General features: G+C 37.6%; 1 protein-coding gene across 3 annotated transcripts in view; it reads left to right on the top strand.

The window, feature by feature from the left end:
• PDSS2 (decaprenyl diphosphate synthase subunit 2) overlaps positions 1–27,815 on the top strand; it is a 121,154-nt gene that overhangs the window by 37,194 nt on the left and 56,145 nt on the right. For 2 of the 3 annotated variants that reach the window (XM_061460203.1, XM_061460201.1), the window contains exon 2: positions 11,002–11,133. The exons of the other annotated variant lie outside the window; for it this stretch is intronic. In XM_061460203.1, the coding sequence (XP_061316187.1) occupies positions 11,002–11,133 (132 nt within the window). The remainder of the gene's footprint in view (positions 1–11,001; positions 11,134–27,815) is intronic. 3 annotated transcript variants of the gene reach the window in all.

Here is a 27,815-nt window from a genome sequence, read left to right on the forward strand (position 1 = left end):
AAAATGTATTATTGGTTGTTTTATGAAGTTGTGGGGGTTTTGAGAGCTTTGGGTTGTGTGGGGATTTTTTTTTTAATCTCAAACTTACTAGTGATAGCTGCTGTGATATTGGTAGCAGATTGGATAGGAGTGGGCCTGGAAATTTCAATTTGGGGTAAAGAAAAGTTTTTAGATATTGCATCTGTCCTTGAGATGTTACTGCTTAGTGAAAAACACAGCAAACTTTACAAATTCTCTACTGTTTATTTTTGTTAACTATTTTGTAGGAGCTTTATGTGTAAGCACTGATTGAAATGACATGAATTTCAGTGTGAATTAGATCAGAATTACTGATATTTTCAATAGTTTTATAATAATTTATAATCTGGTTAGAATGCAGGTGATAGATGCAGTCAGTAAACCCCATGGGAGTTCTGCTTCTGCCTTTGCTATACTTATTTATTTATTTATGGCAGTAAACATATTAAGCAGCTAAAACTCTGAAGGAATAAGCTGGATGCCATGACAAAGATATGTGTTAGTTTTATTGCTAGTAGTGCTTCAGACCTTTCCAGAAAGGTACCAAATGAAATTGTCTGGATGCTTCCAGCCATCTTGTACATGATGTGCCATAGCTACAACTGAAGGATTAAAATGCAAAGAGATCTTTTATTTATTTTACAGATCACCTGCAAGAACAACCTCTGCTTATTATGACATATTGAGGGGGAGTTTACAGTTTGCTACATTTTCTCTCAATAATTCTCAATATGTTATAACAAAAACTTAATTCTAAAGTACTTTAAAACCAGTGGGTGTAAATATAGTTACATTTCTGTTTCCTGTTTGAATTCATTATTTTAATCCCTGTCAGATTCATATTTGTGGCAGTAAAGTACCCTGCGTGGCAAGTGCTGAGAAAACATTTATAAAAACCTTTGCCAAAGAAATCTATTTAGACGACAGTGACTTTACTGTTGAGAATCTTCATGTGTTTATGGAAAAAACCATGCTAGTTAAGCAAGTCTGATTTGTAGATTTTGTTGCTCAAATACCCAAGTTACTTAATAACTCTAATACATGAGATAGAGTAGTACAGCAGTTCTGTTGGTATGTTGGCAAAGAAGCAAACATGACTGGTCTTTACCATCTGTTTATAATGCTATATAAAGAAGACCTTACTGGTTGCTATGGAAACCAGCATTTCCAAAACCACAAGTGTTTGCTTAAAATCTCAAGCTTTCTAAAATCTTGTCTTTTCTGGGGGAAAAATAATTGAAAATCTCTAAAGTTTTCCAGGGATATTTGTTTTTTCCTAGCAGTTGCTCTGCTGTAAAATGCTTTCAGTATTTTGCACTATATCCTCTTTCAGAACTTCATAAATTTAAAGCATGCCAATGGTAACTTAGTGAACTTAGATGCTTAGCAATGATCCAGGAAAAGAGGGACAGATATTTTTGGGGTTTTACGTTCATCTTTGTAAAAGGAACATGCCTTGTTCAGGCATACAAGGCTGACTGTGCTATTGACACAGTGGAGTGAGAACTATGGATTTGGGGTGGAGGTCACATTAAAAATACTCTTACCTGAGTAAAAACCCAGATTAATTTTAATTATCAGAGTCTACTACCTGAGTGTGACTGAAAAGAAACTCTCTAGGATCAGTAATTTAGAGAAAAACATCAAATGAAGGTAATACTGGTAAGAGTTACGGTCTAGGCTTGGCTGTATTCTCTACTGTTGGCTTAATTTTTTTTTTTTTAATAAACCATTGAAAAGCCCTCAGTGTACAGTATTTAGATGCATATACATTTGTCATAGTATGTAGGAGTATTTATATTTCTTTCCATTTGTGACCATACATACGTATCGCTGCCTTGCATTCTGTCCTAATTCCCCACTGGGTTTTAAGGTGTTTTTTCCCTCTGCTGCTTTACAAAAGGCTTCTGCTCTGTGTATCCACTGAACTCCAGTAGGTAATGACACATGTAGAGATGCTGCATTTTGACTAATGGTGCTGGTTGTTTTTCAGCCACTTAAAACCATTTCTGTTTGTTTAAAAGGAAGATTTGTATTTACAGAACTTTTGGTGTGTATTTGGCTTAAACTGCTTATTTTAAGTGAGAACAATCCACTGAAGCATAGAATTTGGACCTCTTTTTCATTACTAATAAAGAGCCTTCAGTGTTTTTAAGGAGTAAATATTTGTAATTCAGAATTCATCTGAATAACGCTGAAGATCAGTTAAGTTGTTATTTAGAAATATTGTTGAGTACGTAATTTTGTTTCATCCATTTGTAAAACATGCTGCGAGCATTTTCAGTGTGAGATAATGGCCAGGAGTTGACCTATTTCATTGTTCCATTTCCCAAGTAGAGTTTATTTAATGCAAAATACGTTTTTATGACAGACTTTACAATTACAATATTGCCAAAGTGACACTGGACCTCCAGAGGTGTCTGAATTCATTAGCCTTGTGAAGCTAATCTTAGTTCTGTCATTCACAGAACTCTTCCAAAATAGTTGTATTGCTTTTCACTTAGCAGAATATTCCTGTGTCTGAGAGAGCCTGTTTTCAAAAAGGTAGTCTTGTGCTAGAGCAGACCTCTCGATATTAGTTGGCAGTGGGGTGCTAGACCTCCCAGAAAGTTTAAATAAAGTAAATATTGATGGAGAAATCAGACACACAAAAATTAGGCTTCTGTCTAAGTATTTGTGGTTAGAAAAATAAGGGTGCCAGACCTGCAAGCTACTGCTGGTCAGGGTAATTGCACTCAGACATTAACTGCATTTTTTGGTATTAGCTTGCCTGCTATCCACATCACATTCCAAGATCAAGCAAACACTGACCAGGAAAAACAGCAGAGACTGACAGTTGGTTTAAAAATATGTTTTGGTGGTTTGTTTTCTGTGTGGTGTCTTTAGTGTCATCCTTAAGGTAGTCTCTTTTGCCTTGCTCCTACCGCTCATAAGATCTGATGGGTGGAGGGTAGAATTATTTAAAATATTTTTTTCCTGACTAATCAATATATTTGAGATGTCTGATTATAGCTGCCCTTTATTTGTATAGTGATTTTTTTTTTTTTTTTCCCCATGTCCATAGCTGTTTCAAGATCTTAAATGACCATGCAACCTAAAATGACTTCTTCTGAAGCTCTATTTGCAAATTGTTGCTGTGCATCTTCATTCAAATGGAAAAGCTGGTGGTTCTCTTCTTACCAAGCAAAACTTTTTCTTCTTAATTCTCAGCTGGTCATAAATTTTGCAGAAAAATGGGAGATTAGAATGGTTTTCTTTGTTGTTTCTTTTAACAGAAGCTACTCCAATTGATTCTAGAGGTAATATGTCCTAAAGGAAATACATCAAAAAGCTTGTAAAATAATACACAAATATGTAACTGATCTTTGTCGCAATGATTCAAATAACCTCTGCCTTTAGGAAACCCATTAGACCTACTAGCAGTGAATAGTAGACTGACAAGAGTGTCTAAACAGGGTTACACAGGCTGCAGGGAAAACAGGTTCGGTTTTTCTTCTTTCAAGAATTTGAAGGGCAGTATTGATTTCTAGGAGCTGTAAATGCTGAAGTACAATGAACCAAGGCCAAGTATATTGCTTTGCACCTGCCCAAAACCCTGTAGGTTCTTAAACTTCATCTTTATGATGAGATTTCATGTTTTTGGTATCATGCCCATTTGAATCTCCACAATTTTATTTAACCTTCTGACTTCTATAGTTGCCTAGAATGGCCTGTCTTTTGTTATCACTGCTATGTTTAAAAGGTGTTTGGAATTTTCTTCCTGAAATCAGTACAATATGTAGGATGTATACTAAAGCTGAAAGAAATAGGTACGTGTAGCAGCTAGAAATCCTTCAGAAAGTTATGTCCTAAGACTTCCTCTTGCGATAAATTAGTCCTGGGAACAACGCCATTGACCCCAAGGTCTGTGCACCTGCTGTCATTCTAAGCATAGTTTTCCTCACTCATAGTCTCTCAAAAATCACATTTAATAAGTAACGGAGTGATGAAATTTTGCGTGGAATTTTTCACCTTTAGTTAAGAAATGTTTCTCCTTGTAAGCAAAACCTGTGAAGACTGAACAGCCATTTTCTCTTCTAATGGAGTCACTCAGGTTGGAAAGAACCTTCGAAGCTCCCCTTAGGACCTTCCTGTTCTAGAAGGTATGTTCCTGCAAACTTCTTCCAGGATAAAGCAACTAAGACCTTATTAGTTAGGTTTCTATTCAGTTTGTGAAGAATATATTTGATATTTTAAAGACACACCTTTATATGGATTTCTGAAACACCTGAATACCTAAATTTCATACAGGCTGTATTTTAAGTGTATGTTGAGTGATCTTTACTCACTCTCCCTAGCTGAGTAGGCGTCTGCAATTTCATAAATACAAGGAAAGTGACCCAAATCTATACAGTTCTTTGCACCCTGAAAAATGCTGCAGCTTTTTTGGAACTGTGAATTTTGAGGCCTGTTTTTCAAGTGAAAGCCTTGGTTGTAATTCATTGAGGATTCTTAAGACCAAGACCAGCCAAATGGAAGCAGAGATACGACATTGCCTATGTAAGTTATTCAGTAACTGCGCCTATAGAAGTGAGTAATTTTTAGGCAAGTGCTTTCTCGCTGGGCCACAACCATACTTCTTCTGCCTGTGATTAAGTTACCATCTTGGCATGGTCTTGACTAACCAAGCATCACACTGTGTAATGGTCAAAGTTACTCAAAGGTTACTTTGTATCATAAGCAAAGGCCACACTGCTTAAAAATTGCCTTTTACTTACTTATTTATTTGGTTTTGGATGAAGAGCCAGGGCAGACAGGCTCACACCAGAGCCCTTTTTTTTTTTTGCCAGTGAAATCTTGTGTTTCTTTGTGATTGGCTTCACAAAGCGAATGGGTTGAGACCTCTTGTTTGCTCAGAGGCAGACAGCAGGAGTGCTATTACAAAGACATCCCCTGTAACCTGCTACCTTCCTGCAAAGTGGAACAGAAACATCGACTCCCCCAGGCCTGGCCAAACCATTACTCAGATCTGCTCTTACTGGATAAACCCCTTTAATTACTAGATTGTTATATAACAGTAATGAGCCCCATCCCTATCACAACCCTGCTTTTGAGGTAAATTCCACCAACCCCAAAACTTACTTTTCATATGCACCAGGCCCTTTAGCTGTCCAAGCCCAGGAGTAAGTTTCTGAAATGCACATGTTCTTATCTGCAGTCTCCAGTGGGTGTTTGAGATGGCTCATGGGTTTCAGAGTATCCCTCCTTCTGTCATTTCCTGACAGCTGGATATTTAATTTAAATCCCATTTTTAAATTCTGTTACCCCCATTTGAAGTAACACTTTCTTCTCCCTTCCTTCTGAACCGTGATCAAAACTGTGTCATGACAAGGCAGGTTCCCCTCTACAGATCTGGCTGTGGACACTGGAATAGAACAGGGTTTTTAATATGATCTGAAGGTATGTTGTGCAGAAGTCCAAGTATATATTGCATATGTACTTGAAACTCGAGTAGCAGGTGAAAATAAGTCACTGTAGGCTGCTGTTAGCATACACCAAATACATAAAGTTGAATGCTCTGAGTATGTAAATGTATGCATGTTTGAGTATGGTCCTATGGTAATATAGCGAATCCTGTGATTCAGAGAAGTGCATCTATAATACAGTGGTTTAACATCCATTTAAAAAATGAGTATGTTGGAGACTATTCTCTTATTTACTTCTGACAAGTCATTAATAAAGCTAATGGGATGAAAGCCCTGAGGCTTGTAGAACTCTTGCATTTCTAATGATGAACAATCTTGCTGAATAGTTCCATGTGTTACTGCTAGTTGCTAGATATAGATTTGTGAGTTATAATTAATTTTAAAAAGGTGGAGTGTTTGGGTTTTGGATTTTGTTTTGGTTTGGGGTTTTTTTTCAGTGTTTGGTTTATTTTTTTTTATTTACCTGCAAAAGTAACCATGACTGCATCCTGATAACTCTTCTGTATTGAGCAAAAGAGATGTTATTTTCCCTGAGGAGTTATGGATTTAAATCTGTGTTTATATTGTCACATCAGGATTGTCAGTTTGAATAGAGGGGTTTCTTTTTCAGAACAGCCTAAAACTAGCCTGTGTTTTCAATGGCATTATTCTAGGCTTATAAATCTTCATCAACATAATTGATTTTGGTTGGCTTACAGACTTTCCCAGCTGCTTTTTATTAGAGCTGTGTGAAAAGGTGATTTTTCCCCTCCTTTTGTTTGACATCTGAAGTGGGAAGGTAGAAAAACGGCTGATCACCAGCCCATATTTCTCCCTGTTTTCTTTCAGTTTGTAACTGAACAGAGCTCATATATGACCCAAAATAAGATGATTGGTTTTTGTCAGTGGGACACCTTCAATAAAATGCATGGAAAGGAAAGGCAAAATCACCAGAGGATGTGAGGAGGACGGGTCTGTTCACTTAAGCTGCTACCAGCAGGCCAGTGGCTAGAGGATGCACATGGGCAATGGTAGAGGGACTCCACTGGCTTGCTGGGGTAACTGATGAAAGCTGTAAATCCCACAGCTCTTTGCTTCTGTCATGAGCAGGACATTTGGGAGATACTAAAAACATTTGGCTAAACATTTAACAACCCCTCTCTGACACTTCCAAAATATCTTACAATGTCCATTTTATGGGAAATTTGTTTTCTGTATTCTTAGTGGTTACATCTCAACTAGCACTGTTGTGTGCCCTCTTCTGCTACACCTACTTGCAGTCAGTTGACTTCACAGTTGCTTGTGCTTTGTCATTTTAACACCCATGAAATTTCCCCCATGTCCATCTCTCCCTTACAGTAACTGTTGTATTTGCTGTGTTTCTTCTCTATTGTTTACTTTCAGAGTTTAATGGGAAAAAAAAAACAAGCAACAAAAAAAAACTGTTAAGAACATTAGCTGTGTTTTGTAAAACAAAATGAAATCTTAAATTACTGATGGAGTTAAACCTGACATTTATTGGAGGTTGATATTTTAACTGTGAAGTCTGCTGAAATGGCTGCACATGTGGAAAAATACACAAAGCATCAAAATGCTCATGTTTGCTTGATTTATTCTCTGTAGCAGACGGACCCTGGTAGTAGGAGGTGTAATTTGCAGCACATTAGCTATTAGCCAGTGTCATTGCTTGAGTGGGTGGTGTGAGTCTCTTGTGCCTGTACAGTGTCATAGTACGCATGTTCAGAGTTAGAAGTGTCCCCTGTGCTGCAAGATGATTTTTTTCTGTGAACGCTGTTCTGTACTTAAAACTGTGAATCTGCTAGTTTTCAAATGGGTTGTTCTGTCACATGGATAATATCTAGAGTACATGCTCTCTCCCCTCTTGTTATTTAAAAAAAAAAATAATCTTTTGCAAAACTGAATTGTAGAATTGTTTGACTTTCCTACCTTTTTTGCCATGCAGTCCCCTGAGGATGATGTAGTTTGCAAGATACTCAGCCTGTAACTCAGAACAGCAAAATTGTGCTAATACTACTTTTTTGGGTACCCTAGGCATGTACTTGTGGTGTTTAGCAGAGGTTTTCCAAGAGAGTGTCAGCTTGATGCATCTTTTTCTGTGTGCACAATTTCACTTGGGTTGGTTTTAGTTCACTTTTTTCCCTAGAGGCACCTGTGTCCTGTCACATACCCATCAAGACTAATTGCACCATCTGGAAGACTTTTGGGTAGCTGCTACTTGTGCAGAATATCTCTTGGGAGCTTAATTCAGAATGTGAATGTGACCCCTGAAGCCATGTCAAGTAGCTGCAGTAGTTTCTAGTGACTAAAGGATGATCACAGTAGGCTTTGTTTCAAGTCTAATGCTGTTTGCTTTAGTGTGGATATGTTACATGTCAGTAACACAACTTCAGTCATGTTTTGAATGGAGTTAGACTTTGACTACTGGTTTGGTAATTCATAGAAAATCCTTTCTAAAATTGCATCCGAACCATATGTAACATATAGGCTATATGATTAGGTGTAGAAATGATATACATGCTTCCCCTTAGTATTACACTATCTGATTTTTATGTCCTGTTCTTCCCTCCCACCCACAGCTGCACTTCTCATTAATAATTTTCTGCTAAGAATGCAAGGCATTCCTTGCTAGTGGTGTCTCAAGCCCCCTGAACAGCTCTTGAACACTTGTTCTTACTATTGCTATGAAACCGTTTTGAGTATATTCAGCACAGGTAATTTTCTTCTGTTCCTCCCCCAGTCTGAAGCAGGTAAAAGTACTGTAGTGCTTCACTTCTAGTGGTGTCTGTTTAGGCAGTGGCTTATTTTAAGCCAGTGCTGTATGATCCTGTGGTGAACACCTTTCTTCTCTGCCTCTGTAATAGTTTGTGTCTTGGCAAGCTGTAGAGCACCAGGCATGAAAAACCAAAGTGTCCTGATTGTTAAAAGTATCACCCATAATTTGCTACATTTTCGTTTCTTTCTTAAGAAAAAAAAAAGTGTTATTCAATTCTCAAAGGATCATACATTTAATAAGGTGCTTTCCTTTTACCATCATACGTATGTAGAAAAAAGCAACTTTTTTCCAAAAACCACTGTTCTTTAAAAATAATGGAATTGTAAATAGTGTTGAAGAAATACATTTGTGCATAGTTGCATCATCTGCATAACCTATGTGGTTGTGAGTAATGTGGTCAACTGAAGTTCAAGCCAGAGAAGTACTTACACCACCACAAACAATTAGGAATTCTGTATACAGGATGTACACACGCTATATATTATTCATTATATGTATTTTTTTTTTTTTCCTGTGTAGTTTGATGTTCACTGTGGCTCTGACTTTAGAAATCTATGTAGAGTTTTCAGTGTTTAACTGTTTTGGCTACGTTCTGTTAACTGTAGATTGGAACATGGTAAGAAAAGAACTATTTATTTCTCTACTTGGTGAGAATAAAGGTATGCAAGTTATAAATTCACAATATGATGAAGGCAAGCAGCTGTCCCCTCCTCAAATTCCCTCACTATATGTACCTCATAAAAAGAATAAAGGTTCCCATTGTAGGACTGCAGTGTGTGCTCTTGGGAAGAGACCTGAGCTGTGCAGACTTTCTTAGGCTTGAGTGGTTGGGAAGTACTGGGGGACTGATCTTCAAGAAATCACTTTTGCTTAGGGAAGTGAGCCCTTATATATAGCATCTTCCTTTCACTGTTTTTTAGGCTGGTTTAGTCAGGATTGTTGCTGGGGTTTGGTGTTTTTGTTTGGATGTTTTGTTTGTTTGGTTTTGGGGTTTTTCTGTTTGTTTGGTTTGGCTTTTTTTAAAGGCTCTTTGAGGATCAAAGAAGTGGGATCTGGTGGCTCTGTGGTTTCTCCTCAAGAACTTGAGCCTTAACTAAAGTGCTAAAACCTGTGCTGAATGTCTTCCACTAAAATATTGATCACCCATGTTCTCCTAATTTTCAGAAACATATTAATCAGTTTATTTTAAGATAGCTAGCAAGGTAATGTATTAATTGCTTTTTGCATTTTAGTGCTTTGTTGAGAGTCTAATGCTTAATTGCATTATTGTAGATTAAGATTGGTGGCTGGTGCTTGCTTTTGGCTAAATTTCAGCTTTGTCTGTGCCTGTTGGTATCCACTTAGTTCTTAGAACCTCAGCTTAGTTCAGCCCAACTCTATAACTGTCTGAAGCCATATACACTTACACTCTTTCTTGGAACTTCAGCAGAACTTGGTACTTTCTCTACCAAGTAAGTGGAGAGCATTTTGCTGGAGTCTGGCATGCTGTGCTACTGGGCTTACATGTCACACCTAACTTGTCCTGGGTGAGCATCCTGATAGTCTGCAGATGAAGCAAATAGGATGTGGGCAAGAAGTCATGGCCTTGTTTGGCTAATTAGACCCTCCCACGGCTACAAATGTGAGTTGTAGAAAGCCACGCTGGCCTCCTCTTAATGTTAATTGCTAGTGGCATTTCTAGGATGTAGCTGCACAGAGTCTGAGCTCAGGGCTTCTGTGAAGAAGGAAGTATTCACTTCAAATCAATGCAGGTGTGAAGATCAAGCTCAGTAGCTCTCTAGCTCCAGTTCAAGCTCAGTAGCTGTCTAGCACCAGTTCCCTAGGTGGACCCTACCATTCTCCTCCTAGAGCATATAGTTTGGACCTTTTTCCTGTCACTGTAGAACAGGCTGTAAAGACTCAAGAAAAAAAGTCAAGATTTTATTTGCAGTAGCAGAGGAACTTTCACACAGAAGGGAGCCATTTAAATTATGACTTGTTAATGTTTATGTGTCCATGTAAATGAAATAGTATACTGAAGGTATTCTTGCCTTGTAAAGTGGTGTAGATGTAATGAAAAAATCCAGATGAAATCTTAGGTTGCATCCACTGTTTTCTTTGTTGAAACACTTCCAAGATCAACATCTTAAATTTTAATTCAGATGTTGCAAAGACAGTTCTGTTTTGATTTCCTTCAAAATTATACTCTGGAATAAAATGAGTTGAAGTGCTTGGTAATCTGTGATGTAGTTCTTTGTATGATTTATTTTAACAAATAATTTCTATTATATCAGAGATAAGGGCTCTTATTTATTGGAAATAAGTTTAGAAATTTAATAGCATCTGGAATGTGTCGTCTTCTCTTCTAGTGATTTAGCCTAATCGATGAACATGTGAACTAGAAAGCATTTGACAAAGAAAGAATGCAATTGGAGACATTAGTCAAAAAGGAAAACTAAGCTTGCTTTGAAATAAGTTGATTTCTGAGGTGGTGTACCTAAGTGGTCATTTAGAATTGCTTTCAACAGATACATATTTGGTGGCAGTTTCTTTTTGACTCCAAATTTACACGTGCAAGATTTGAAACAGTTCTTTTGTTTAGGATTCATAGTTGTTGCTTATTTCCATGTAAATGTGAATATTAAAGAGTTGATGAAATGATGGCAGACTGAGGTCTGCGTTTTTCTTTCCACTATGGTATGGCCAGTGAAAGTAGATTGTGAAAACATGATTTTTTTTTTTTTTTTCTTCTGTCCTTTTTTTTAGGAGTTTTGTATATGATAGCCGAAATAACTTACAGATGCGAGGCTTGGTCGTATTGCTTATTTCCAAAGCTGCTGGACCCAGCACAGCAGACATCTCTTTCCAGCACAGCATGGTCAGTGGAATTTATTCCAGGTATGTAGTAACATTTTTTAGCAAGATACACCAAAGTACATTTGATGGGCAACTTCATGGTAGTATCAAGGCATCTTAAGTTTCCTGCTCAGCCATTAAGGAAAATAAGTATTTACCTAATCACAAAACTTTGTTCCTCATGCTTTCCATGGTGAAAACTATTTCCTAATTTTTGTATAGCTGTTACAATATCCATGCTTATATCTTAATTATGGCTTTGGGGCACAACCAGATAAAATATATTTGGGTCAAGATAGTTATTTGAAAATTTGGTAAGTGGTACTCACAATCAGAAAAGTAAAGATGCTAAAATATTTTCAGTTTGAGTTACTCCAGTGTTACTCAAGTACACATACTCACTAGAAATTTCAGTCAGATTGCCAGTCTTGTGGAATACCCGTTGGTTTCACTGAGCATGTAGATTTTGCTGTAGACCTTTAGAAGGATATTTTCTCACAAAAAAAAAAGCAGCTTAAATAAAGTCTTTACCTCCCACAATTTGCAACAGAATTACTGAGGTTACCGTTGAGGTTTCTCAGGTTCTCACTGAGGTAATTCAACTTCATTGAATTCCTGAATATTTTTTTTAGGCATTTAAACTAAATTACTTAATGCTAGTAACAGCAGAACTCAAAAGAGAGTGGCTGCTCTCCTTTGTGTGTTTGACAGCTAACTGTTCCACTGAGGTAATGAGTGAGATTTGGTTGAAAAATTGTAAAATTTGAATTTTTGAAATCGTTGTGAAAAATATCGAGTGTTGATTGGGTGGGAGAACAGTCAGTCATATTTCAGGCAATTGTATTTCTGACCACTGTGATGTATTAAATGAAGATGCACAAACTTAGTGAAGTGTTTGTATCCTCATTTGTTTTAGAAGTGCAGAGATAGCACTGTAAAATTGAAAGACCAAACAAAGATGTTAAAATGTATGTAGTATCTTAAAATAACAGAGATGAAAAATGTGTGAATGGGTACAGACAGAAATAACAATAAGTAAGGAAAAAGATGAGGCTGCAAAAGAGGCTTGTTATGGAGGGCTCTGTTGTCCATTTAGCTGTTTAATTCCATTCTTGTTTTGTTTCATCCTTAATGTCCCTTTAGGGTTGTAAAGTTTTTATGTTTATATGCAAATGAAGCTGTACGTAAGCATAATTCTAGTCAGTTATGGCACAGGAGGTATTTTAGTTTTTTTTGGTAAATGATTAAAAAAGCTTATCTTAGGTATGTCTCATAGAAGGAGAGAAAAAGCATTATTTTTTGATAAGTAAATTCTTGAGTATGATAATTCTGACCACGGAGGTAATGTTTGAGCATTTAAAGCTGCCGTTGGGAAGGTGACTAGTGAAAGTATTCATTAAGGAGCAAATAAAACCTTGAATTAATAATGAGCCATTTGATGTAAATGGACATCATTGGAACTATGCCAGTTCAACCAGCTGAAAATCTAGCTTAATAATCTTAAATTTGAGCAAGTCAATAGCCATTATAATAACTAGTTCAGAGTTACAAAGGTACTCCAAAAATTAAGCACTTTTGAATATACACACAGGTTCACTTAAGGTTCATTACTGTCTGCAAAAGTGATAGCCGTGGAGTTATTATTTTAAATATATTTTCAATGACACTAAGTCTGTAGCATTGTGTAAATATGGGCAAACTGCTGCACACTAGGAGAATGCCAGTGTGTTGATTCGTTTTGTGCCATAGCGGGCATTTCTTGCCCTCTGCTGAGGTCATGATGGGCTTTGTCTTTGACTTTAGACTGCTTTCTTTATCTAAGGTACTTTTCCAAATATGCTCTTAAACGTGAGTCTATTTTCGGATTTTGATTTCTCCATTGTATAAAACTAAGAGAACAGGCAGCTTGTAAAACTGTGATCTTAAAGGGCTTTTGTGATTGTTTTATGTATTATAAATAGTGTTCTACAAACTGCTTTCTCCTGAATAAGAGCAAAAGGACATTGTTTTCCATTAGTACATTTTTGTTTGCTCTCCTGGTTACGGTGTATATATTAGATGTATATATCAAAGGCAAAGTATATCCCTCAGTGATCTGAAGAAATATGCCTAATACTTTATTGTTCATATGTCTCCAGCTTTGAAAAGTATTTTTTGGAAACAGATTCTTAGAGATATTCAGCTCAGCTGTAAACTCTACAGCTCTTTTTGTTGCCATGCCATATAATTACTTCATCTTTATATGTAATATTTTTCTGGAAACACTAGTTCTGGCGCTGTAATGAGCATCTTCATTGCCTGATACGTGATGTGAGCGTTATGTTGTGGACTATTAGCTGGGATATGGCTCACTTGATTTTAGGGTACTTAGTAGTGATTAATTAATTGTATTCGTGAAATCTGAGCATGAGCTAATTTGTTCCAGTAGTTGTCAGCAATTGCACCAGCCCAGTCTTTCTTTTCCCACTGTTTATGTTGGAACCAGCTCTTGTGCTCTCTTTAAATATTCAGTCCACAGTGAATAGCCAGGTTACATCAGTTCACTATATCTGGTACTGCACTAAATGTGCAATCTGTGACCAGGAGTATGTAACAGTATGATAATTATTTAACTTAAAAAAGCACAAAGAAACATGGTGGACTTTTTCATCCTGGAAACTGATGTGTTCTGCATAACCTCCCTGTTTTATGTTCCTAAATCACAATATAAGCAAGCAATACAATAACCACAATTAAAACAGAAAGACACCGAGAGCTGAATTTGGGATAGCACAAAAATGGGTTTTAATCCTATTCTCTGTTCTCTATATATGTCAGTTCATGGGACAATTGACCTATGTGTATAAAAATAGATTAGGTATTTGCTTAGCTGGCATCTGTGTTTTACTGGTACACAATGGAACAAAAATGATGCCTGCTACCAGAGAGCAATCTTTTCCAGAATAATGAGGATTACAATTTAGGTAGTTACAGGAATAGGGCTAATATAGTTATATGGTGCTGCCTCTGGCCAGCATTGCCTCCAGCTTTAGCACTTAATTTGCACATTAAACTGGGGGCGTGGGGGTCATTGTGTGCAAGAATATCATAGTAACTGCTGGTTGCCTTAAGAGCCATGCTGAAGATAAGGGGGGAAGTGTTGTAAAAGCCTGCTTGGCATGCTTTACTCTGTGCAGCCACCTCACTATCAGGTTGCCAGCAATCTGGTTGTATTCCTGTTGGTGGGAAAAAGAACCTGGCTTTGCTTCCAGCTCAGCACCAGTGATCCCAAAAGGGGATGAAGTAGCTGGAGAGGGACTCTTCATTAGAGACTGCAGTGACAGGACAAGGGGTAACGGGTTAAATAGGGGAAGTTTAGGTTGGATATAAGAAGGAAATTCTTTCCTGTTAGGGTGGTGAGGCACTGGAATAGGTTGCCCAGGAAGGCTGTGAATGCTCCATCCCTGGCAGTGTTCAAGACCAGGTTGGACGAGGCCTTGGATGATATGATTTAACGTAAGGTGTCCCTGCCCACAGCAGGGCGGTTGGAACTAGATGATCTTAAGGTCCTTTCCAACCCTAACGATTCAATGATTCTATGATTCTATGATAAACAGTTCTATTTCGACTGCTGGACAGACCTCCTAAAGTTGAAACTTTCTGCTGTTCTCTTAATCTTTAGGAAGGCATTTCTTTGGCTATGGAAGCATTGCAAATGTAATGATGAAGTGCAGCGCTCCCTACAGCATATGCATGTAATATCATGTAAGGGTTGATGTCATTGCCTATACTCAAGCAAAGCATACATCCCGTATTCCCTTGAAACTCCTTCCTACTCCTGTGCCAAAGAGAAAGCAGAACTCACTTTTGGGTTTAGGTGGAATCTAAGTAATGATAATTTATCATGATAATAGTATTAGAGAACATCTTAGATGTGACACAAGAGCCTAGAGTTTCATAAGAGGTTTTTTTCATAAGACCATTTCCTAACCGGTGATTATACTAGTCTGACACTCTCTTGCCTTCTTTCAGGACAAAAATCACTCAGATAGTTAAGTATGCAGCTTACTGGTTTTCTCCATTGCTGCTGGAAGTGAGGTTTTTAATTAAAGCTCCAGGATCACACTGCTTCTGAACACTTACAGCTTTATGCTTCATAATTGGAGCTAGATTCTTCTAGTTGAAAATATCAAGACTGGCTTGGGTCCTTTCACTAAATACCCAAAAGGGGCATCTTTTTCTGTTCATGTCTGGCACTGCCAGATACTACTGGCTGGGGACTTGAGAAATCTCCTTGGCTTTATATTAAGTAATGAATTCCTGACACAGCCTCTGTTGCAGCTTAAAATGTAAGTAACATCAAAGAACAAAATTACACCATCTCTTCAGGCCTCAGTACCCTTGGCTCTAATACAGCAAGTTATTTTCTTCTCTCTCATGGTTTGCCTGGTTTTTTTTTTCTTTTTTCTTTTTTTTTTTTTTTTCTTCTTTTTGCCATTAGTACCAATGTCAAAAATACCCTCTGGTGCTGGCATCCATTGAGTCAGCTCTGCAGATTTCCTTGGGTGCTTGTCAGAGGCTTAAAAATCTGTATTTTTTTCAGTCAAATCTTCCAGGGTATTCATACTGGTGAATCCTATGGTTGTTGACAGGCGAAGACCTTTCTACTCTACCAAACTCAGCAAGTGTGTGCCTGTGTGTGGAATGGAATATGGAAAGTACTATTTGAGATCTGTACTAAAACCTGGTAAATCCAGCAAACAGATTTCTGGGTTGATATTATCAATACTGGCCTCTGTCCCTGCCTCTTCACTCACAGAATGGTGCAGCTGGCCTTTAAAGCTCCAGGAGTTACTCTCTTGCAAGATGAACATGCTTTCCTACAAGACAATGATACTCACTGGATAAACTTGTCTTTGAATTTCAGTTCTTCCTGCTACTTGAAAGAGTGGTGGTAATACTGTAGTGACAGTGATTATGAACATATATTCCTTTTACTTGATGTTTTAGAAACAATTTTGGAACCAGCATTCATGTTGCTTGCCACAAAATCCCAGTTTAGGTAGAAGATAGCAGTAGATGCCAATTCCTTGTTATGGTGGTGGATCTTTTGCTGATTGGATTCCAGTAGTAATTCTTAAGAGCCCTGGTTACCCTTTTTTGCAGACAGACACACACTGATCACACAGTTGGATTTCACATGGTCTTTGTTATTGTGGCTATGCCAAAGTCATCTTGTTCTCACCTTCTCTAAAGGAACATTGGTCTGCAACTTAAAGGTCTCCAGGAAATACCCCATCTTAACCAGAGGGTTTATTCATCTATTAGTTTCTTTTCCGCTGGAAGTTTTTTTGGTTGCAAAGCAGTCAGACAGGTAGGTGTCATTCTGAGCACAGAGGACATATTGCTCTGTCCCTTTGCAGCTCCATCTAGCTTATTCGCAGCTTTTCTAGATATTAAACCAAAGCTTTACCTTAATTTCCTTCCCCTGGATTCCAAAGAGCTTTCCACCATTTTCAGAGGAAGTACAACCTTTTGTTACCCTCTTTTCAGGGTAAACCAGATGCTGCTGATAGTACATCTGGGTTCGCAGGATAAATCAAGTTGGAAGGGATCTCAGGTCTGTAGACCAATCTCCAGCAATGAGGTCAGACTCGTCTAGCTTTCTTCATGAAAGTCAGGTCTTTCAAGAGCATAGTCTGCATATGGTGATAATCAGAATGTGTTTTAAACAGATGAATGAACTTTCTATGCCCTGTCTGTGGCCTCATGCTCTTTTTTTTTTTTTTAATGCTGTAGTTGCTGTGTAGCTCACGAGAGGCCACACTGATTCTGGCATAATCTAGCCTGTTAGGTGTCCATAAGGTCATCTGAGAGATGAAATATCCAAAGAGCTTTCCATCCCAGATTGTCAGAATTAGTAACGTGGGCTGTGTCAACACTTATAGTGAGATCACAAGCTTAGAGGTCTTGTCTGTTTTAGGGATATGCCACCAAAAGTTGCTGTATATTAGTGGGGACACTAGGAATCTCTTCCATTTCTCATAGGTGACAGCTCGCCATCTGCAGCTCTATCTGTTCTTTCTCCAAAACCCATGCCATGGCAGGTGTCGCAGAGGTGATGCTGTGCTTGTTAGAGCAGTCTTTAATTGCTGTACGCATGAAAAACAATCAGGCTGCCTCCAGGGAATTGAAGCTATGTGACTGATGATCCTTGGACAACTTCAGTTTGTAAAGATAAATATGGACTAGCATAGTCAAAAGTGCAGAGGTTGTATAGTGGTTAATAGTATGTTTTGAGACTTGCAGTCTGCACAGATATACACAAATGAACATTGGTTTGTTGGTTTTACTTTTGCATGTGTCCTGGACTGCTGCTGAGCAGGGATTTTATGGTTGAGAGGAATCTGAAATGGCAATACTCTGTGTATTTAGCATAACAGTGTATGAGGTGTGAGTACACCTGGAAAAAAAAATGTAAAAGGTGTTACACTTTGCGTGATAAACAGAATACTCCATGAGGATGCATACTCTGGGCTCTGCAATCCCTGAGAGCTCCAGATACTGGCAAGTAGTCTCTGTCCTGTCCTTGTGAATACAGCCTAACAGCTGAGAGATGGTAATGCTGATCTTGAATCAGCAGACTGTCAAATCTCCAGTTGGAGCAGATGACTATAATAACGAAGGGCTACCTTCTTGTTTAGGAGCAGGTAAATGTTACCCTGCAAAAGAGGTCTTTTACTGTGCAGGCTGTACCTTCACTTGCTCACCTCACCAGTCAAATTTTGCCAGCAAATTCTTTCTACTGTAGACTAGCTTAAAGGTGTTTGTAATGTTTAGTAATCATTTAAATGCTTTCCAACTGAAATGTGTCTCCAAAAGCTCTATTTGATTAATTAATAATTCCACACAAAGCATCAGATAGTCTCCCTTTAAAAGGAAGAAAGGAAAATGCAAATCCGTTACAAAGCCTCTTGGCTAATAAGCCATGGCAAACGTGTAGATTTTGGTGAAGGTGAGATTAATTGTCTTGTAACAGTGTAAGCGGCACTTAGAGGTTGCCTTGACCTCTTTGCTACTAAATGTTATAAAAGCCTTCTTTCTGGCTTTCATGGTGTAGGTTTATCTGTTGGAAAGTTATTGTAAAAGATGAAATAAACTCAGATGAAATAAAATCAAAGAATGACCATGGAAATTATTTTGTTTCCTACACAAAGAACATGAGTATGTGACTTTTCACCTCATCTTCAGACCTTGCCCTTCTTTCTGTTTCCATATTCTGAACTGTACAGTGTAGTAACTTGGGGGACTGTATTTGACTGTTTCTTACCTTTGTATTTTGAAGTAAATAAATTATGCCGAACTGTCAAGGACTCCTGTTATGTGAAGGGTGCTTCCATATTTGTAAAAAGGTAGAGTTTGGTGGTTTTTTTTCTGTTTGTTTTGTTGTTTGGGTTTTTCTTTGTTTGGTTTTCCATTACTATTTGTCTGAGTTTGTCAGTAATGGAAAACTGAATTAGGTTATCCTGACCTGGTGCATTGCAAAGGGAGTGGCTGTCAGGAGAGTCATGCTGCATTGTATCTCTTCCCATCAGTCATGTAAGTCATGATAGAACATCTTTAAACTCAAAGAAGGCAGAGCATTTTTTTCTTTTGTCTGGTGTAAGTATTGAAACTGTGAGTGTTAATGCAGAATAGCTGTTGCACTTTAAATTCACATTGGCTTCTTGCACACAAGCCCTGGGTCTCAGCTGCAGATATTGCAGAGATTAATCTTATTAATGGAACTGCTAATTGGTGTTTGATGTCTAATTATAGTAACATTAGGCCATAACAATCAGTTCTCACCTTTACTGGGGTACATTAGGACTCTTACCATAAAAATAATTTCCTCTGGGACCTACTGTTCTTATTCCTGTCTTCTGGAAGCTGGCTTTCAGTGAAGGTGTGGTACCCCAGCTAGCATGTACTTTTGAAGCTTAGCTAATTAACTGGCAGAGAAAATGCATGGTCCTAAAATATTCAGTATCAAAGTACATTAATAAGTACAGTACTCTTGACAAAATTATTTGTTTGAAAGATAATGGCAAAAGTGTGTCAAAATATGAGCAGTGGTGTCTTTTATAATCTTTAAGGCACGTATAATTTGGTTTCCCAATCCTTGGTATCTTTACCTTAGTTTCAGTGGGAGGAAATCTAAGCTCTTATTCTGAATTATTCTATTTAGTTTTTGCTCTGTAGGATAAGTCCCATGAGATTCTTCATCTCATTTACAAGACAAGTCTCAGGAGATGAAAAACACATACAACTTGATTATATATTCGTATTGATCATCTTCCACCTACAACAATAAACTCCAAACTTAAATCTAACAATATTACTAATTCATTACAACCAGTACTTTTCTTCATTAACTTTTATTGTTTTCAGTATACACAGTGTGTGCAAATACAGCAATTATGTGTTGAATATGAAAAGGTCCTCTCCTTATGCTGTGGAATAAATCAAAAGGCACTGCATTAAAGCTAATGAAAGACTGCAGAGATCTGGACTCAAATCTAATTCAGAATGTCTGGTTAGCACTAGATAGCTGAGCAAGGTAAACTCAGTATGTATATTACAAGGGGGTTTTGTTTTGCTTTTCAAAAAAGGAAGTAATGTTCAGTATCACAGAAAGCATGGTAGGGATAGCTTACCTTGGAGAAATCGTAAGACTGCCTGCTGTCTCCTGGAGCTTCCTCCTCCCACTGCTTGTGAAGTGACTACTGGACTACCACAATGTGCAGCATAGCATACAAAATGCTGCAGCAATGACAAAATTCTGCAGTGGGTCAGGAGCAGCTGTGGGAGCAACAAAGTCCTATCTTCACCCTAGTGGGAACTTTTCAAAGACAGGCCTGATGACCTGTAGGTAACAAGACCTAGCACAGTCTCCCTGGCATCTCCACGCATCAGAGCACTTTGCCAGAGCGGTTCTTTGTGGTTTGCTGTAAAATCTTTCCCTTTTAATACACTTCTGCTTAAGAACTTTCATGTTTTGTTTGCAAAAAATAAAATAGTATTTGTGAAGAGAAATTTCCAGCCATCACCTAAGTGTAAACCAGTGCTATGATGAAAGCACAGAACAGCTCTGGGGACTGCTTATTCATCAGAATCATGATGTCAGTATGACCAACAGCTTCACAGCAAGTTCTTAAGTACATGTATCTATATAATTTATTTGTCCTACAAACCCCAAAATATCTCCCATGCTTTCCCATCTGCTGAAGTACCAGCTGTCCTGTTCCCAAGCACAACCTAATAACTTCTTCCTTGACAAATTGTGCTATACAGTTATTCCGTTTCAATACAAATTTCTAATATACTCAAAAAATTGTAGCAATATGAAGCATGACAAGGCTTACCATATGTGTTAGTTTTATTAATATGATTCAGTCAGTACTTTGGTATAACGTAACTGAAGATACTACAAAATTTTTCATCTGCTGGGATGGAGTTGAGGTGGTCTTCATTATACTCCACAAGTATATGTATATAGAATTATGTAATTATCTGTGGCGCATCTGAATATATATGGGGAGCATGTTGTTTCTGTGGTGGTAACAGATTGTTTGGGGATTGAGTATAAATAAGAGTGGGCCTGACTGCTAATGAGCATTGCCCTCCTAGCTCAGAAGGTATCGTTTTTTGTTTAGAGTTCAGGAGACTGTGTAAGGGCCATGCAACGTCCATTCTCTTCCACTTGAAATAACAGGATGTTCTGGACCCTGATCACATTATATATTAAGTAAATTAATTAACTCTGTTGTTTCATTGGTATCTGGCTTCTAATTTTCAGTAGATTATCCTGTGGAATTTGTCAGCTCTGAGATGCTTGTAAAGCAAAAAAATAATAACTAACCACCCCCCTCCCCCCAGCCTGTTATTGTGGGTGGTGTAGACAGGATGCTGTGTTGCTGGACAAAGAATCCTCAATATTTGTAATATATTCCAATATAAAAGTGGGCCTGTGAGTGCATACAGGTTGATAGAGAAAAGACAAGGAAAGAGAGAGAATCTACCACTTACTGTAGTATTATAGCCAGGATTGTTAAAGGTGGTGATAATTTTTCTTTGATATGAAAAACATGAAAAAGCAAGAGAAGATTGCCTAAAACTTCCACGTGACATGGTGGTTGTTGTGTTGGTTTGTTTTCTTTTTGGAGGCGGGAAGAAAGGGTTCTAAGTTGAACTCTGGAGAAGAATGTAAAATCAGAAATTCCTTATTTCAGAAGCTGAATTTTCTTCAGGGAGTGACAGCTGAACTGAGAGAAACAAATTTTGGGGCTGACTCCTTTTGAAGTAGACATTGACTTGTGAAATAAGAGTGCATGCTGATGTCTTCGTATGGTAGATCTTCATCTCCACAAGGAAAGTGGTTTGGGTTTTTTTTGATGCAGCAGTGGAAGGAACAGTAGCAAAAATTAACCTAATGAAAATGACTCATAGAAATGAATCATCTTCACAGAAACATTTTCAATAGGCATGAGATGGTATTTCAATAGATTGGAATGGAGAATGTTAGTCCTTGTTTGTTACACCTTGGCTATTAGATTAAGACAAAAGTTAAATTGCTACTTAAATTAATAAGAGATTTTAGGTATAGACGGATTGCAACACTAGCATGTCCAGATTTGGAGATAATGGTTGCATTCTGAATTCAAGTTACTAGAAACATGTATGATGAAAGTAGTAAGTGATTTGAGAAGGGGAATGAGGAGTTGGAGAATTAAGGATAAAGATTTCAAGAATATGAATACAACATGGTATTCTAAACATGCTGTATTTGAGAAGGTGCTTGGGCCGTCGAAAGAAGTCAGAAAGGTGATGTGTTTTTCTAGGGTTTGCAGCAATTGAAAACTTCTGATCAGCACTGACAGCATGATTATGAAGCACGTTCAGTGCATGTGAGATTTTAGGAGCTTGATTGCCCAGCTTTTGAAGTCCATTAAAAGTATTTGCAGTTGCGGTTTTTAATTTTTCCAAGGACTTGGCCAAATTTGTGTGTACTTTTTGTGGAAAGAGAAGATGCAGCCAAGTAAATTTTGCATCTAATATTTCCAGAAAGGGATGAAACTTTTCACATATTGTGCAGTATTTCTGATTTCTTTCGCATAATTGTTATGTTTCACCAAACAGTGTTTTGTGGAAAGCTTATGTGAGTCTCTTAGGGCTGAAATTTCATTCTGGCTTCTGATGCTCACATAATAAAACCAGTACAAAAAGTTCAGCTAGACTCATGTGCTGTTCCAGTCAGCAAATTGAATTTTAGCAAAACTACAGTAGTGACTGCAATCAATAAAGGATCCTACTTTATGGACTCAGGTAAGAATTCTGCAGAAATTAAGCTTGTTCTTGAAGATGGCATATTAGCATATAGCAGTCTTTCCACCATCACTCACTAGAGGTTAATGTTGCTTGAATTGGTTGATGGTGTTTTATACCTTATTAAAGTGTGTAGATTGAATCATTCTGGGATGAAAGGACAAAAAAATGAAAGCATGAGATCTGCAGATACCATATAGAACTGCTGTAAATAAGGTAAAAATAGATGGAAATTACGCCAATGTTACAATAGCAGGTTATTTTTGTCATCAAAAGATGTTTTCTCAATATTCCACATAGGATATATACTAAGAATAATGATAAAACTTTGCAGACATCAACAGCACCAAGTGCTTGTTACTATGCTGATATGGTCCTAGAAGCAGCAGTCATTGCCTTGCTCCAAAAGGTTTATTATCCTTTCCCTGCTGGCAGTTCTGTCAGCACACCTGGTGTAAGGGGCAAGGTCTCTGAGAAGTCTGCTGTCTCCCTTTAGCTATTAGCCTCCTTCCTTGTATGTAGCAGGCCTTACCCATCTGCTGCATACTTCTGCTTTGTGAAAAACAAAAACGTCCCTATAATAAAACATTTTAATTTATGGTATTGATGTCCCTATCTAGTTCTGAACATTGAAAGTTCAGAAGGGAAGAAGAGAGCAGGTGTGATAACCATACTTTTAATCGCTAACATAAATGCTGTTACGGCTGTTCAGAAGGACATGTTTCCTTGACGGTATGAAGTACCTGTGGTTGTGCAAGCAATGTATGGTTTGATTTTTATTTTTTTTCCCTCTGTGAGTTCAATATTTATTGGTATTTCAGAATATATAGCCTGATTTATATAAGCGCGATAAAATATATACATATTTATATATATAAAATAAACCCCAGCCCTATCTGGTACACTGTGTTCTGGTGATTCACACTGTATTTTTTCATGCCTTTTCTTGTGCAGTTAGACATATGAACAATCTAGTCTCTTAACAGGACTGCTTATTTATCAGGTGTTCATTCTTCACTGCATAAAAAAGGTTACCTTCTTTTCTCTCACATAAAGAGGTTCTCTGTATTTCAAGTGCCATTAGTAGCAGAGGTTTAATGTCATGGTTACTGCACCTTAACTTTCAGCTACATTGAATACAATTATAGACAAACTCTTCAGAGATATTTCAGAGAAACACTGGGAGTGATAATTCATGCTGGCGGTCTGTGCGTAGTTGCACTACACAGGAATGGGAATTTCTGTTATGTTGGTTCAAACCACCTCTCATAGTCATTGCAGATAATACGATAGCCATGCTTCAAATTCTTGGAGGGCTGAGGAACAACTAATACAAGAGAAAGAATTGTCATAAAATTAATTGTTAGCAGCTTGTTTCTTCCACTTACCTGTATGTGAGACCTTTTATTTCCCTTCGCAGTTGGTTTTAGTGCAAGTATTTAAATATTTTGGTTAAATAAAACACAGAATAGTCAAAATTATTTTTCAACCATGATGTCAAATTTGTTACAGAATAGATTTATGAGATGTAATTGGAGGATACTTAGTTTTAAGGGCCTATAGAACAAATCTAGATAACCCTGGAAGGATGGGTATCCTGGGTTGTGCCTAGAGTCTTTCCATAAGCACTCTGCCTGACACATGCTGCTGTCATAAGAGAAGGAATCTTGGTAATTCCATAACAGAATAAGTGATTTTCTCCATCATCATGCTTTGGTGACAGCACTGTCATCCAATCCACAAATTAATCCATTAGTACATTCCTCATCTTCTGATATTTTTTTTAAATTATTTATTTTTATCAACAAGCCTTACTCAGCTCTGAGTTATGTTCTTTCCTTGCATCATGTGTCCTACCATCCCATTTTTTCTAAGGCAACTGTTGCCAAAGCTTTTGTTCGCCTCTTATCCTGCCTTTTTTAGACTCCTATTAAAATACCTGCAACTTGCTCACTTCAGTAAATGAAAAAAGAGCGTAAAGCTAGCTCCATTTTAAACTCTTCTTTTGTCTTGCTTTTCTGCCATCCCATTGGGTTCAAATGTCTTATTTTTTACCTTCAGCTGTAAAAACCCACAGTACTGCAGTTTAAGGAATCAGTGATGATTCTGTTGTTTCTAGGCCACTGGTAGTTGTGCAGAGGTGGGCTTGCTTGTGATTGGCTTTCTTGGAATTGGCCACTGGTTTTCCATTTTTGAATTAACATTACAGAATTCAAACTTACTCTGGATTGTCTGGAAACTTAGTGTGAAAATAACTGTAAGACTGCTGAATAGTGTTTGCTGTGTTCTGCTTGGGCCTTTAAATTAGCCTGATGCCCTTTGGATTTTATAATTAATCAGGGGCTTGTGTACATTTCACATTGCGTAAGTTTCATATTTGTTTAATATTTGCTGGTGTCTGCTGGTGAAAATGCCACCTTGTTGGGGCAGGTAGTTTTGTCAATAATAAAATGAACTGTACAACTGACAGGTAGTAGAATCAATTTGATGAAAATTGTTGTCGTTGATAGAAAACTGTTTACTGTACTTAGTTATCAGAGTACCTGTTCAGTTATCATAGACTTGCATTGCCTGGAATTAATGGAATTCTTTTTTGTTTTGTAAGATTCTTTTTATTATTATTTTTTAAGATCCTATTAAATAAAAAATGCTTTATTATCTTTCAGAAAATTGCAAAATCACGGGTGGGATTTGTTGGCTAGTTTAACTAGGAAATTATCTAGGGGGTTCCCAAACTGGAGACGTGCTGCTAACATTGCTCTGTGTTCTTTAGCCACTAAGTATTCACTAACGATTCAGGAAGTCCAGGTTTGGCTCCCTCAAGTATTTGAAAGGATGCTAATCCCTGGGACTGTCTGAATCTTCAGAAAAATCCTCTTCACCCAGGGATATAGGATACCAGGTCAGGAATGCCTGAGCAGGTAATGTTTCCCTCCCAGTAACTTTGTGGAACAGGTCCAGGTGTCCCATGTTTCTCCCCCGTAATCTCTTTCAGACTGACTGATTTTTTTTCACTGTTTTGCCATCTGTCTGAATGAATAATTCAGCATTTTGTGTAACAGCAGAATAGCTCAGCAGGAGTGGCCAGCAGGGAGGTGTAAGGATACCCTGGCCTTGTGAGCCGCGTGGCTGCTTGCTGTGAGACCCAGATTTCAGAGTGATTTTCTGCATGCCTCAAGAGGAACTTAGACTGAAAAGCCAGTTCTCTGCAGTCGTGTTGTCAGGTGGCATGTCCAGTGCCCTCCCTCTCTTACACAGTTTTTTGACTTCCAAATGCCGGCTGTCACTTGAAGTCTAGGGGACATGTTTTTAAGCAATAAACATATCCTTGCTTGTTCTGGCAAATTTTCACGTTTGCCTCATTACATCTTTTCACCCACATACATTCTATAAACAAAAAAGGCATGAAAATAAATGTCTCCAACAGTCATTTTCTAGCTAGAAGTCAGCATATGCAGCTGGGTAGAAAGGTGCTTTAAATCATCTTATATGTCCTTCCTCAGAGATGGCGCTCTAGTTGTGAGACAACTGTTTTTTCAACCTGCTCCAAAGGATGAGTTGCCTTTTGAACAGTTAAATATTTCCGTGCTGTTAAAGTAGCAAGTTGAAATGCAGGTGAGAAAGTGCAAAGCTAAGGTTGAAAGTTCAGTTTCAACTTTTAATTTTATGGCTTCTGTCGTTTTGTGTCACAACCTAGCTGTTGTTTTCACTTAGTATTATTAAGTAAGTAACACAGAATTTGCTTATTAAAAATAGGCTATCTTCCTTTATGGCAATGACAGTGAATTTCATTCTTTTTCATATCCTGTGTTAGATAATAGTTGAGAGAATAATAGGTTCCAGGGACCTTTGATCCACCATTATTGTAAACTAAAAATACAACTTAATTTTTTTTTTCCCTCTGACCATAATGATTTTAACCTTGTGTACTAATTCGAATGGGCTTGTGGGGGCAGAGTCTTAAATGAGACACAAATGAAGGAAAAATTGCTAATGCTGCCACTGTATATCTAATGAGCACTGTGTAATAAACCATAACCTCTTCAACATTTCTGTGGAAAATGGTGTGATTATTTTGGATGGTTGGCCCTTTGTGTATGGCTCATTACCATCTGGCATAATGTGTATGATATAGCCTGTAATTGTCAACTCTTATTTGACATGCTGCCGTTAATAAATGTGACTTGCATGGCTAGAACCCCCTAATGGTTATGTAGAAAACTGTAATTAAAGAAAATATGTATGCTTAGGTAAAATACACACCCTTATATACATAAAATAATTTTGTAGATAGTCTCTGTTTGAATTTATCTCCTGCTCTTTCTGGGAGCACTTGTGTGTATTCCCAGGTTAGTACAGCGCCAAATGCATTGCATTACCAATGTGAATACCTAAATGTGTGAAGACAGATATGAATCCTCAATGTAGGTTGTTTCCTCTTGCAGAACTTGCTTAAAATGGATTTTGAAATGTTTATTCTCTGTGCTGTAAGATAGAATTAATATATCTGTAGTAATAGAACAGGTTCTCAGCCTGGATTTCGATGCTCTTTCACTGGGAAGTAAGTGTAATGGGCAAAGTGGTGCTGATTTTGATATTTTCCTGAATAAGGTGACTGAAATAAACGCATTTGGAAATCCCAGTGCTTGAAAGCATCTAGATATCCTTAAAGGAAAATGGGCTTCTGGCCAGTAGTAAGTTTTCAGCTACAGGGACTAACATTATCTGCTGCCAAATCTAAGTTGTCTTTTGTTTATTTTCTGAAAAGTTTCCCTCCCTTGGCTTTATGGCTTATGAATACATGAATAACTAAGAGACATCATCATTTTGATAGTCACATGGGCTTGCAATACAAAACAGGCAATAGGATTTCCCCAACTTTAATCAGCTTTAATACTTTTCCTTAAATGGGATTTCCTCAGGTATTACCTTCAATTGTGCCTTTGTCAAAGTCCATTGTTGCTCTTAATAATAGATTGTGGAAAGTGCCTTCCCTTTATTCTTCTCTAGCTTTGCTTACGTTCAAGCTGCTGGATTTTATTTTACCTTTGCTTGATAATCTGGGTGTTTTCTTCTCTTGCATTTGTTGTCTGTAGGCAGATACAAGTCAATCTTACAGATTCGGCGTCAGCCTTCTACTTATTAAATAGTAGTTCCTCCGTTTGTCTTCTTTACTCTGATTACTAGTATGACTCTTCTCAACTTTTTCCTGCTTTCCCAAATTCTTTTGGAATGAAGTTTCCCAGTGATGGTTTTTACTGGCATCAGAAAGCTGGGGTTGACAGAAACACTACTTTTGCTAGTATTCTTTCCTTAAATGATCAATGCTTTTTTGACCACAGTGGTAACCTGTATCTTAGATGATTATCTGGGATGATCTG

This window comes from Pezoporus flaviventris, unplaced genomic scaffold (genome assembly GCF_033815535.1).
Source record: "Pezoporus flaviventris isolate CSIRO_AGI_PZ_B2104156 unplaced genomic scaffold, CSIRO_AGI_Pfla_v1 ptg000031l, whole genome shotgun sequence".
NCBI lineage: Eukaryota > Metazoa > Chordata > Aves > Psittaciformes > Psittacidae > Pezoporus > Pezoporus flaviventris.